General features: G+C 40.6%; 1 protein-coding gene across 3 annotated transcripts in view; it reads left to right on the top strand.

Annotated features, from left to right (window-relative positions):
- Enpp1 (ectonucleotide pyrophosphatase/phosphodiesterase 1) overlaps positions 1 to 10,993 on the top strand; it is a 66,977-nt gene that overhangs the window by 39,811 nt on the left and 16,173 nt on the right. For 2 of the 3 annotated variants that reach the window (XM_021174645.2, XM_021174644.2), the window contains exons 10-15: positions 2,143 to 2,208; positions 2,492 to 2,564; positions 5,149 to 5,257; positions 6,867 to 6,998; positions 9,852 to 9,883; positions 10,481 to 10,608. In XM_021174645.2, coding sequence (XP_021030304.1) covers positions 2,143 to 2,208; positions 2,492 to 2,564; positions 5,149 to 5,257; positions 6,867 to 6,998; positions 9,852 to 9,883; positions 10,481 to 10,608 — 540 coding nt within the window. The remainder of the gene's footprint in view (positions 1 to 2,142; positions 2,209 to 2,491; positions 2,565 to 5,148; positions 5,258 to 6,866; positions 6,999 to 9,851; positions 9,884 to 10,480; positions 10,609 to 10,993) is intronic. The other variant, XM_021174647.2, reaches the window with a different exon arrangement.

Here is a 10,993-nt window from a genome sequence, read left to right as displayed (position 1 = left end):
TTTTTTTTTTTTTTTTTTTTTTTTTGGTATTCCTCAGTTGAAAATTCTTTGTTTAGCTCTGTACCCTGTTTTTAATAGGGTTATTTACTTCTCTGGAGTCTAACTTCTTGAGTACTTTGTATATATTGGATATTAGCCCTCTATTGGATGTAGGATTGGTGAAGATCTTTTCCCAATCTGTTGGTGGCCTTTTTGTCCTATTGACAGTGTCCTTTGCCTTACAGAAGCTTTGTAATTTTATGAGGTCCCATTTGTCAATTCTTGATCTTGCATCGCAAGCCATTGCTGTTCTGTTCAGGAATTTTTCCCCTGTGCCCATATCTTCGAGGCTTTCCCCCACTTTCTCTTCTATAAGCTTCAGTGCCTCTGGTTTGTTGTGGAGATCCTTGATCCACTTACACTTGAGCTTTGTACAAAGAGATAAGAATGGATCAATTTACATTCTTCTATATGCTGACCCCCAGTTGAGCCAGCACCATTTGTTGAAAATGCTGTCTTTTTTTCCACTGGATGGTTTTAGCTTCTTTGTCAAAGATCAAGTGACCATAGATGTGTGGGTTCATTTCTGGGTCTTCAGTTCTATTCCATTGATCTACCTGCCTGTCACTGTACCAGTAATCTCAGAAGATGGAAAGATCTCCCATGTTTATGGATTGGCAGGATTAATATACTAAAAATGGCCATCTTGCCAAAAGCTATCTACCTATTCAGTGCAATCCCCATCAAAAATTCAACTCAATTCTTCATAGATTTAGAAAGAGCAATTTCCAAATTCATCTGGAATAACAAAAAACATGGGATAGTGAAAACTATTCTCAACAATAAAAGAACCTCTGGTGGAATCACCATCCTTGACTCCAAGCTGTACTACAGAGCAATTGTGATTAAAAACTGCATGGTATTGGTATAGAAACAGGTAGGGAGGGCTTTTTTTTCATTGATTTTAGCAAAACTACCAAAGTAGTTTCATTTATACTTTTAAAATTTATGATTAAAAGCCGTATGATATACCTTACTTGAGAATGTCAAAAATGGTCACAAATCTTTCCTTGGTCAACTCATGGTACTGTGTGTTCTGTGTGGCTCACTCATGGAAGGAGAGTGAGTGGTCTGCTCCTGTCTCCACTGTTTGCCATGGTTTTTATATCAGAGATGGAGTGGTCTGTGAGGTCTGAGTGACCTCACTAGCCTAGGTGAACCTACAGGTTAGTGAGGGGCAGCCTAGATTTCCTAGATCGAGTAAAGGGCAGAGCTGATGGCGTGTGAGGGGAGCAGGCTTTGGAAGGACCATGTTAACAGAACCCAGTGACCAGAGGAGGCCGAACTCATTTCACTGAAGGAAAGTTGCCTGGAGAACTGTAGTCTGTTCTCACTGTGTCTGCTTCCCAGTCACCAGTGAACAAGTTCTTCTGAAACAAACAAATGAAAAATAGCAGGGAAGGAAGGAAGGAAGGAAGGAAGGAAGGAAGGAAGGAAGGAAGGAAAGAAGGAAGGAAGGAAGGAAAGAAGGAAAGAAGGAAGGAAGGNAAGGAAGGAAGGAAGGAAGGAAGGAAGGAAGGAAGGAAGGAAGGAAAGAAGGAAGGAAGGAAGGAAAGAAGGAAAGAAGGAAGGAAGGAAGGGAAGAAGGAAGGAAGGAAGGGAAGGAGGGAGAGAGAGAGGGAGGGAGGGAGAGAGGGAGGGAGGGAGGAAGAAAGGAAGGAACGAATGAAGGAAGAAGAGGGGAGGGAGCAACAGAAGGAGAGACGGAGGGAGGGATGTGACAGTGGACATTCTTAACTGAATGTATAATACCTCCAGAGAAGACAAGAAACAATTTTTAAAGCCCAAGCATTTTTTATCTGTATAAAGTTAATCTTGGTCTTCATTAGAAAAGCAAATTTAAGTTTGAAAATAACACCTTCTTTGTGTGTTGTGGGTGGGGGGAGTCTGTGGGGCAGGGTCTTTCTTTATACACCTCAAACTAAAGCTCTGCATCAGTTTCCTGGTACTGGAATTATTGGATGGAAAATAAATCTAAAGTAATTTCAGATGTTACAGATACCTAGCTAGTATCACTTACTACCATTTCCAAGAAGAAAAAAAAATTGCATTTGACATTTAGTTATTGCAGATTTGGTTTAATTTGCTTATCATCAATTTTAGGTCAGTACCATTTGAAGAAAGGATTCTAGCTGTTCTTGAGTGGCTACAGCTTCCTAGCCATGAAAGGTATGTAGACAGTTTCTGGTACAAAGGCCGCTTTGTTTCATAGACATCTATACAGGCTACAACAAAACTGTTGTTTGCTCTGATGATTTATAGCCAAAGCAACTAGTGAACAATTACAGCTTCATTTCGAAGAATCCTAAGCTTGTAAATGGCTCCTCAGAGTTTTAGGGATGCTTCCCCGGGGCTGTAGGATTTTTAATCAGGATCAACTGTTGAATTATTCTTTCCACTCCGTTTTTCAATGTGTTCGTAAAATATTACATTTTGATACTGTTTGATTTAGACCACACTTTTACACTCTGTATTTAGAAGAACCAGATTCTTCGGGGCATTCACATGGACCAGTCAGCAGCGAGGTAAGTTCATTGCTATCTATAATCACTTCGTTAAATTTAGTATTCTTGAAGTGGACTTCAAGAACATTCTGTGAGGTACTGTGACTTCTGGAAAGAAAGATATTATGGTTTTTTTGGAAAGAAATTCTATGTAACCATGTAACTATGTACATGAAATTCTATGTAGCCAGAGAGAACAATTTAAACAAAACAAGAGCCGAGAGAACTGGCTTTGCTTACAGTTTTTACAGCGCTACATTGAACTGTTGAATGAAATCACCGTCAGCTCTGAATCTTTTATCCTCTCTTTTCCTTCAAACCTGAGTGCTCTATGGGACGTCTTTAAGTATCCAAGACTCCAGATTTCTGTGGATATATCCTCTTCTTACTCTTCTTAGGAGACACTCTCCTGCCTGGGAGCCAAACTTATTACTTAAGAGTGGGGCTTGAAAGCATGGTAGACACTATTAAAAGTGAAGAACCAGGAAAAAAAAAACTTAACGTTAGCTACTGTGACAGTAGGGATGGGAACCAGTTGCCTACGGAGTAAAGATCATAATGTCTCGTATCTGACCTGCCATATTTTAGAAACGTAGCCAGTTCCTGGCTATGGCCACCATAGCTTGAAGCAACACTTCCCTCTTTCTGAGTTCACATCACCATGCCATTCACACGTCACGGAGCATAGAGCATCAATGCCCAAGGTGACATGAACTTCTTCCTCCCTGCGTCTGTGTTCTGTTTTCTTCTGATCGGTGAATTCTTTCCTATGGTCTGAGATGTGAATGAAATTGAAATTACAGACTTGGGAATCCTGTTGGACATAAGATGAGGAAGAGGTGTTGTCAGGTCTATTATCTTTCTCCTTCTATGAGTCCAGAAGACAGACTACAAACCCACTGTCTTCCTTAGTTAGTAGTTAAGCCTTTACCCCACATTCCTACTAGTTCCCTGCTCAGGTGATGAAGGCTGGAATGTTTATGAGTCTTTAGGATTCCTTACTGCTTGTCCAGATGGAAGCTTGGCCTGCCATGTCTACTGTGAGCTCTGTTTTGGGTAGCCATGTCTGTGCTCCTTGGCCTAAATGCAAGATGATTGCTAAATGTCACAGTAGGGAATAGGCCTACTCCCCTCCCTCCCCCGCAACTTGGATTTAAACCTCTGTAAGGAACATCTCTCCTTGTTTTTCTGCCCTGTGACTGGCATGGACTTGAAGCCTTTGAGAGAACAGATACTATTCTGCATTGCTTTTATATCAGTCAAGAGAGGGAAATTAGTCCTCAGTCAGGTCTGTTTCCATCCTTGGTAGTCTTTCCATCCAGGTATGTGTCCAGACGCTCCATGGCAGCTAGCAGCCTCACTATACCCAGCTCTGACTCTGTCATCAGGAGAGCCGGCATGTTCCTTGCTAGAGGCAGGGTTTGAAGAAGTATGACCAGACTAGCCATCTCACAGCAGGACAAGAGAAATTTTGCTCATGACTGATTATTGCTGTGGTTTTAACAATCGGCCAGGCAGCCAGTGTGATTTTCATTGTTGTACTTATTAATTTGTATTTGACTGATATGTAAGACCCATGACAAGGTCAGTTTGGCTGAAAGGCAATTGTTTATTAGGTCATAAAATTAGGATCCGTGCAACCTTACCTGACTTGCTCATGTCCCCTCTTTTTTCCTAATGTGCTCTTGTTCTGGATGAAGTCTGCTGCTTTTCAAATCATACTAACTAACTCTGTTCAACTCTTTTAGTATTACTGGCACCTGAAACCATGTTAATATTTAAAACGTAAAATCCATGTCCTTTGGCTGTCTTCCTGTGAGTGGAGGATCATACTGAAGGATCTTATCTTGTACGAATGTGAGGTGTGGAAGCTGTAAGTGAAGATGTATTGCAGAGAATATAGGCAAGACTTTCTTTGTGTGGCTTTATAACACATGAGGAAAAGAAAATGCCAGTAAGCAGCTTACCCAAAGTCAACCCTTCTGTAGGCTTGGAATATCAGTGTACAAAATAGATGCATTTTTGTAAGGAAATAAGGCGTTCCTGAGAGTTGTAAGGGTTTATTTATTTTTAAGTAAATGGAACTACATGGAGCATTTATGAATTAATTTTAACCCCTTTGCAAGTCAGGAAACATTCGGCCCATTTAAACAGTGACCATTTAAATGATTAAAAAGTTCAAGATGAGGTTGATGGCGGGAAGTGAAATGCTAATTAAGATAGCATTGGCTTCAGCCCAGACACTGCAGACTGGGGTGAGTGTTATTTTGGTTTAATCAAGTCTAGTCTGAGTTTGATGCTTGAACCTCAGGGAGGGACTAGCTAATGGTACCCCCAGAGTATAGAGTTGAGTAAATATGCAATCTGGACCATTCAGCTCCTAATGATTGGCAGATGTTTTATGATCCTGACCTGTATCAGTCTACTGTGTATTTATCATAGTTTATCAATGTTTCAATGGCCCCTTCCCACCCTACCTCCTCTGCCCTCTTTCCCTCCATTCTCCCTCCCTTCCTCTCTCCCTTCCCTCCTCTCAGTAGACTGTGATGATGTAGAAATAGCTTTAGCCTGGAACACATCATACACAGCTGCTTGCCATTCCTAGGTCATCAAGGCCTTGCAGAAGGTTGACCGCCTGGTCGGCATGCTGATGGACGGCCTGAAGGACCTGGGCTTGGATAAATGCCTGAACCTCATCCTCATTTCAGATCACGGTAATCTGAGCTCATGAATTCACTCTGTGGATTAAACAGTGTGTCTTAAAGAATTGGCTCAATGGATTCCTGTTTCATTATTTTTACTGAGGGTTGTAGATAAAGCTTTTTGCTTTTAAATGTGATTTCTTAGGGGTAGTTTTTAGGGAAAATACATTTAATATAAAATGTAATTAAAGTATAAAATTAAAGAAATTTGTGGGTATGGCCAGCCATAACCTATCTGACCTTTTCTCTGATTTGATAAAATTCTACACCAGTATTGAAAGTACTAAAAATAATTTCCAGCATTAAATTTGGGTAACTACAGTTTAGCTTTAATTGGGGCATATTTTTATATATCTCTTCAATTCACTTTAGCATCATAAACCTGACTTTAAAGGTGGCACCTATTTGCTTTTATTTGAGTTTCTCACAACACATGCTACTTTTAAAGAGTTTTAATTTAACTATTGCTTGTGAACACACTGCACCATGGTGTGCTGTTAGAGGTCAGAGGACAACGTTGGGAAGTCAGTGTCTCCATTCGCGATGAGTTCTGGGGACAGAGTTGAGGTTGTTAGGTTTGTAGAAGTGCCTTTTCCAGCTGAGCCACCTCACTGGCCCCCAATGCGGTTTTTTGCCCAGTGATTCTGTACATGTCACGTGATTATGTACAGCTTTGCGCCTACAGAGCATCATCCATGCAGCAAAGCAGCTAATAGGCTCTTTCTGGCTCCTTTTGTTCATCTCGCTTGTCTTTGCTTCAGACATGCTTGTGGGATGCTGTCTTAGGAAACAGTCCTAACACTGTATACTCTGGGATCTCCTTCTTCCGGAGTATACTCCAGTTTAATATGAGGTATTTTGAGGTAAATCGCCCTCTTCGGTTGTGGAAAGACATCTGGCAGTGCTCACGTGGTGATTGCACGAGACACCAGGAAGATTCATTTAGAGCCCAATCTGGGGATGAAGGAATGGGAAAAGGGAGGAAAGCTGGAGAGATGGCTCAATGATTGAAGTGCTAACTGCTCTTGCAGAGGACCTGGTTCCGTTTACAGCACCCACATCAGGAGGCTCATATGATGTGTAGCTTCAGTTCCTCGGATCTGTATCTTCTGGTTGTCTGTGGGAACCTGCACACGTGTCATATGTATATATAACATTTATACATACATATTCAGACATTTTTTGTGTGTATATATATATATATATACACATATATATATATATATATATATATATATATATATATGCACACTCATGTAGGCACATGCACATATGCATACATAAAAATAATAAACATTTTTAAAAGATAAATATGGAGAAAACGTACACCTAACTGAAACGCTGTGTCTTATCAGATGATCAACTAATATGAGTATTGAATTCTGTGTATGTAGATAATCGGTTAAATTCTGGAGGTATCAGGTGGCTGAGGCAGGCAGATCTCTGTGAGCTCAAGGGCAGCCTGGCATATGTAATGAGTTTTGGGATTATGTTCAGAGACCCTGTTTCAATAAAACAATAAGAAAGGGACAAAAACTGATCCTGGAAGTGAAATTAGTTATGTTTTATGTGTGATTTCCTTTAGTCATGTTACGACACGTTTTGTGATTGATTTTTCCAGGCATGGAACAAGGCAGCTGTAAGAAGTATGTGTACCTGAATAAGTACTTGGGGGATGTGAGCAATGTGAAGGTTGTGTATGGACCTGCTGCTCGGCTGAGACCCACTGATGTCCCAGAGACATACTATTCATGTGAGCGAAGCTATTGGCTACTTTTAGATGTCACTAGAGAGAGTGTATCCCTCTACATCAGTACATGCCGGCCACAGGAATGCACAGGTGTTCTGTACAGGGTAGCACTGGAGTGAAGAGAGGGTAACCATTTACCTATTAGAATTTTGGACCAGACACTATGTGGTGATCTATAATTTCATATTCCAGTATATAGTCTGCTTATTAAGTTTTATACACTGTTTATGAGAAAACTTCAACTATGTTTTTAAACATTAAGTAATGACATTCCATGACAATAACCCACCATTAGAATATTATTGTTATGAAGAGGAATGCAGCAGAAATTATCCATTCTGTAGGCCATCAGTTTCTTTACTAAGAAACAATTTCCCAAAGCATACACCTTGTACATATAGAGACACATCCCTTTGGAACACAAACCGCCAAGACACCTTTAAAGATATTTATTACTTTGCACAGCAAGCTCACTTCATAACTGTCTCCAATCTCCATGGCTCCTGTTCTGATTTTCATCTTTGGCTTTGCTTATCTTTTTGATACAATTTTTTAAAAAGATTTTTTTATTTCATGTAGGTGAGTACACTGTATCTGTACAGATGGTTGTGAGCCTTCATGTGGTTGTTGGGGATTGAATTTTTAGGACCTCTGCTCACTCTGGTCAACCACCCCTCTCGCTCCGGCCAGCCCGCTTGCTCTGATCAACTCTGCTCGCCCAGTCCCTGCTCGCTTCAGTCCAAAGATTTATTTATTATTATACAAAATACACTGTAGCTGACTTCAGATGCAGCAGAAGAGGGCAGCAGATCTCATTACAGGTGGTTGTGAGCCACCATGTGGTTGCTGGGATTTGAACTCAGGACCTTTGGAAGAACAGTCAGTGCTCTTACCTGCTGAACCATTTCACAATTACATTGTACAATGGAAATATAAATGTGTCTGAATTATCAAAATTGGGTTAAGTTTGGATTTTACAATGAAATAAATTTCGGTATAGACGGTTGGATATTTTTTTTTAATTTTTAATATTTTTTTATTACGTATTTTCCTCAATTACATTTCCAATGCTATCCCAAAAGTCCCCCATACCGCCCCCCACTTCCCTACCCACCCATTCCCATTCTTTTGGCCCTGGCATTCCCCTGTATTGGGGCATATAAAGTTTGCAAGTCCAATGGGCCTCTCTTTCCAGTGATGGCCGACTAGGCCATCTTTATATGCAGCTAGAGACAAGAGCTCCGGGGTACTGGTTAGTTCATCATGTTGTTCCCCCTCTAGGGTTGCATATCCCTTTAACTCCTTGGGTACTTTCTCTAGCTNCTCCATTGGGNGCCCTGTGATCCATCCAATAGCTGACTGTGAGCATCCACTTCTGTGTTTGCTAGGCCCCGGCATAGTCTCACAAGAGACAGCTATATCTGGGTCCTTTCAGCAAAATCTTGCTAGTGTATGCAACGGTGTCAGCGTTTGGAAGCTGATTATGGGATGGATCCCTGGATATGGCAGTCTCTAGATGGTCCATCCTTTCATCACAGCTCCAAACTTTGTCACGGTTGGATATTTTGCTACTGTTATCCTCTAAATAATATAGTCTTAAAATGAGCTGTGACTCACTTACTTTGTATTAGGCATTATAGTAATTCAGAGATGAGTTAAAATATACAGGAGATCATTTAAGTTACATACAAAGACTGCATGACTTTGTAGGGGACGTGGCCATCTGAAACTGGTAATATCTGAAGGACGACCCTAGAAACATTTTCCATGGATTCTGAGGCTCATTGTGCCTGGTTAATAACCTGTTAGAAATGTGTAGACTGACATTCCTGGGTGGCATTTGGCACAGGGTGGTTGAGGTTGACAGACAGACTGAGTGCTGTTTGGCATGTGGCTGAGCTTTAGCCACAACATCATTCTGGTTAGAACTCCGCATCTTCCAAATTAAAGCAATTATCTATACACATATGTATGGATTCTTTTGTGTAGGTAATTTTCCCAAATGTATGTAACTAAAAGCAGAACTAAAGGGACTTTTAGAAAACTAGACAGTATCTGATATGTAGCACAAACTACAGTAGGAAAATCTAATGGACCCTCCCCGCCCCCATTTAAACCCAGTGTTGACACTAATTTACTTGCTTTCTCGTTTGTATCTGTTTCATTTGAAAATTCCATTTTCTCTCTACATCACAGCTCGTTTCTTCTCTTTAGAGACAGCTTGCTTAGTTTGGAATATGTCTTCCTAAGTACTTTCTGTAATGTATCCGAAACACATATCTTGATTATGACGTGGAGAAATTATGCTAGATCTGGATGGGTGGACAGCAGCTGACGAGTCAGGTGGATGAGCAGACAAGCATGTGGCCTCACAGAGAGATGGGTCAACAGACAATGCACTGGTTTCCTTTTTGTAGAGCAGTGTGACACTGTTTCTTGGCCATTGTGACAGAATGGTACCTAAGCCTTGTCTGCTCTTTTCAGTGGCCATGCACTGATGTAAGAAGAGCTGTTTGAAACTAGCTTTAGGGCTGTCGATGTAGCTCCATTGGCACAGAGCTTGCTTCGTTTGCAGAAAACCCTGGGTTTGGTCACCAGCATTACACAAATTGGGGGTAGTGGCACATGCCCATAGTCCTAGAGTTGCAGGTAGGAGGATTAGAAGTTCAAAGACATCCTCACTACATAATGAGTTTGAGGCTAGTCTGGGCTACACGAGATCCTGTTTCAAAAAAAGGACAGACGAATGCACACTGATAGTTTGAGTGTAACAATACAACACTGTGCATCTTATATTACTTGTATTGTTAATTGTAGCATATCATTAACTTTAAATTCTTTTGTTTGTTACTTCAGTTAACTATGAAGCCCTTGCAAAAAATCTTTCTGTGAGTATCTTAATTTTTCATTATTCAGTTATTGCTATACTTGATAATATATATGATATAGTATACTTGGTAATATATATGATATAGGTCATGATGTCCTACTGTGCTGCATGTCTATAATCTTGTTTTGATCTGGTTTATACTAAATATCTATTTAAAAAATATGTATTTGTCCTAGTGCTGATATATATATATATCATATGCAAAGAAATGCATATTTATATGCATTTATTACATATATGTATAAATATATATGCTTCATATTTGATACAGTTTACTGAAGAATTTTGTATAGATGCATTTAACAGCATGTGAAATAAACACATTAGTTGTAACCCCACTGTAACCCAGTGACACTCTAGGAATCGTAGGTCTTTTGCTCAGTAGTCATTATAATTCCCAGTAAAGGTTCCAATGACCATTCAAGTTCCACAACTAGCAAGAAGCATTAGTTTCCTAGTTGCACCTGTGTCTTCCAGTCAGGCTGGTAAGATGCTTGTGAGTAAAATCCCGACCTGAAGTTAATGTTCATGCCCCAGGTGATGTAAGAATAATGGTTTTGTTTTGTTTTGTTTCGTTTGCCTTTTGCTCCATCAGTGCCGGGAACCAAACCAGCATTTCCGGCCTTACCTGAAACACTTCTTACCCAAGCGCTTACACTTCGCTAAAAATGACAGGATTGAGCCACTGACCTTCTATCTGGACCCTCAGTGGCAACTTGCGTTGTAAGTCATGAAGACATTCTGGGCACATGCAGCCTGATGTAGTATCCAGTACAGGGAGGACTTGCCCCTTTTTAGCAGTACAAGTAGGATGTTCTTCACTCTAACTCTAAACTCTTAGCATGTTGAATTGGATGACTCCTTTCACTGTGAGCTGCTCTGTTCATTGTAGGAACTTTGACAGGACCCTGCACTTGGCTTTAGCATTTAATCTCAACGTATGGCCATCTGGAAAGTTGACAGATGTTCTGTACCATCCTCAGCCTGGGGATGAGCGATCAGCTCTGACTAAGGCCGTTGCTCTGTCTGCTCACATCCATGTTGATGTCTTCTAACAATCGACATTAATGCATTACCCATACCACTGCAGCTCTTCTGTGCAGTAGTT

This window comes from Mus caroli, chromosome 10, assembly GCF_900094665.2.
Source record: "Mus caroli chromosome 10, CAROLI_EIJ_v1.1, whole genome shotgun sequence".
Lineage (NCBI taxonomy): Eukaryota > Metazoa > Chordata > Mammalia > Rodentia > Muridae > Mus > Mus caroli.
The sequence above is the reverse complement of the archived record's forward strand: the minus strand, read 5'-3'. Positions and strand labels throughout refer to the sequence as shown.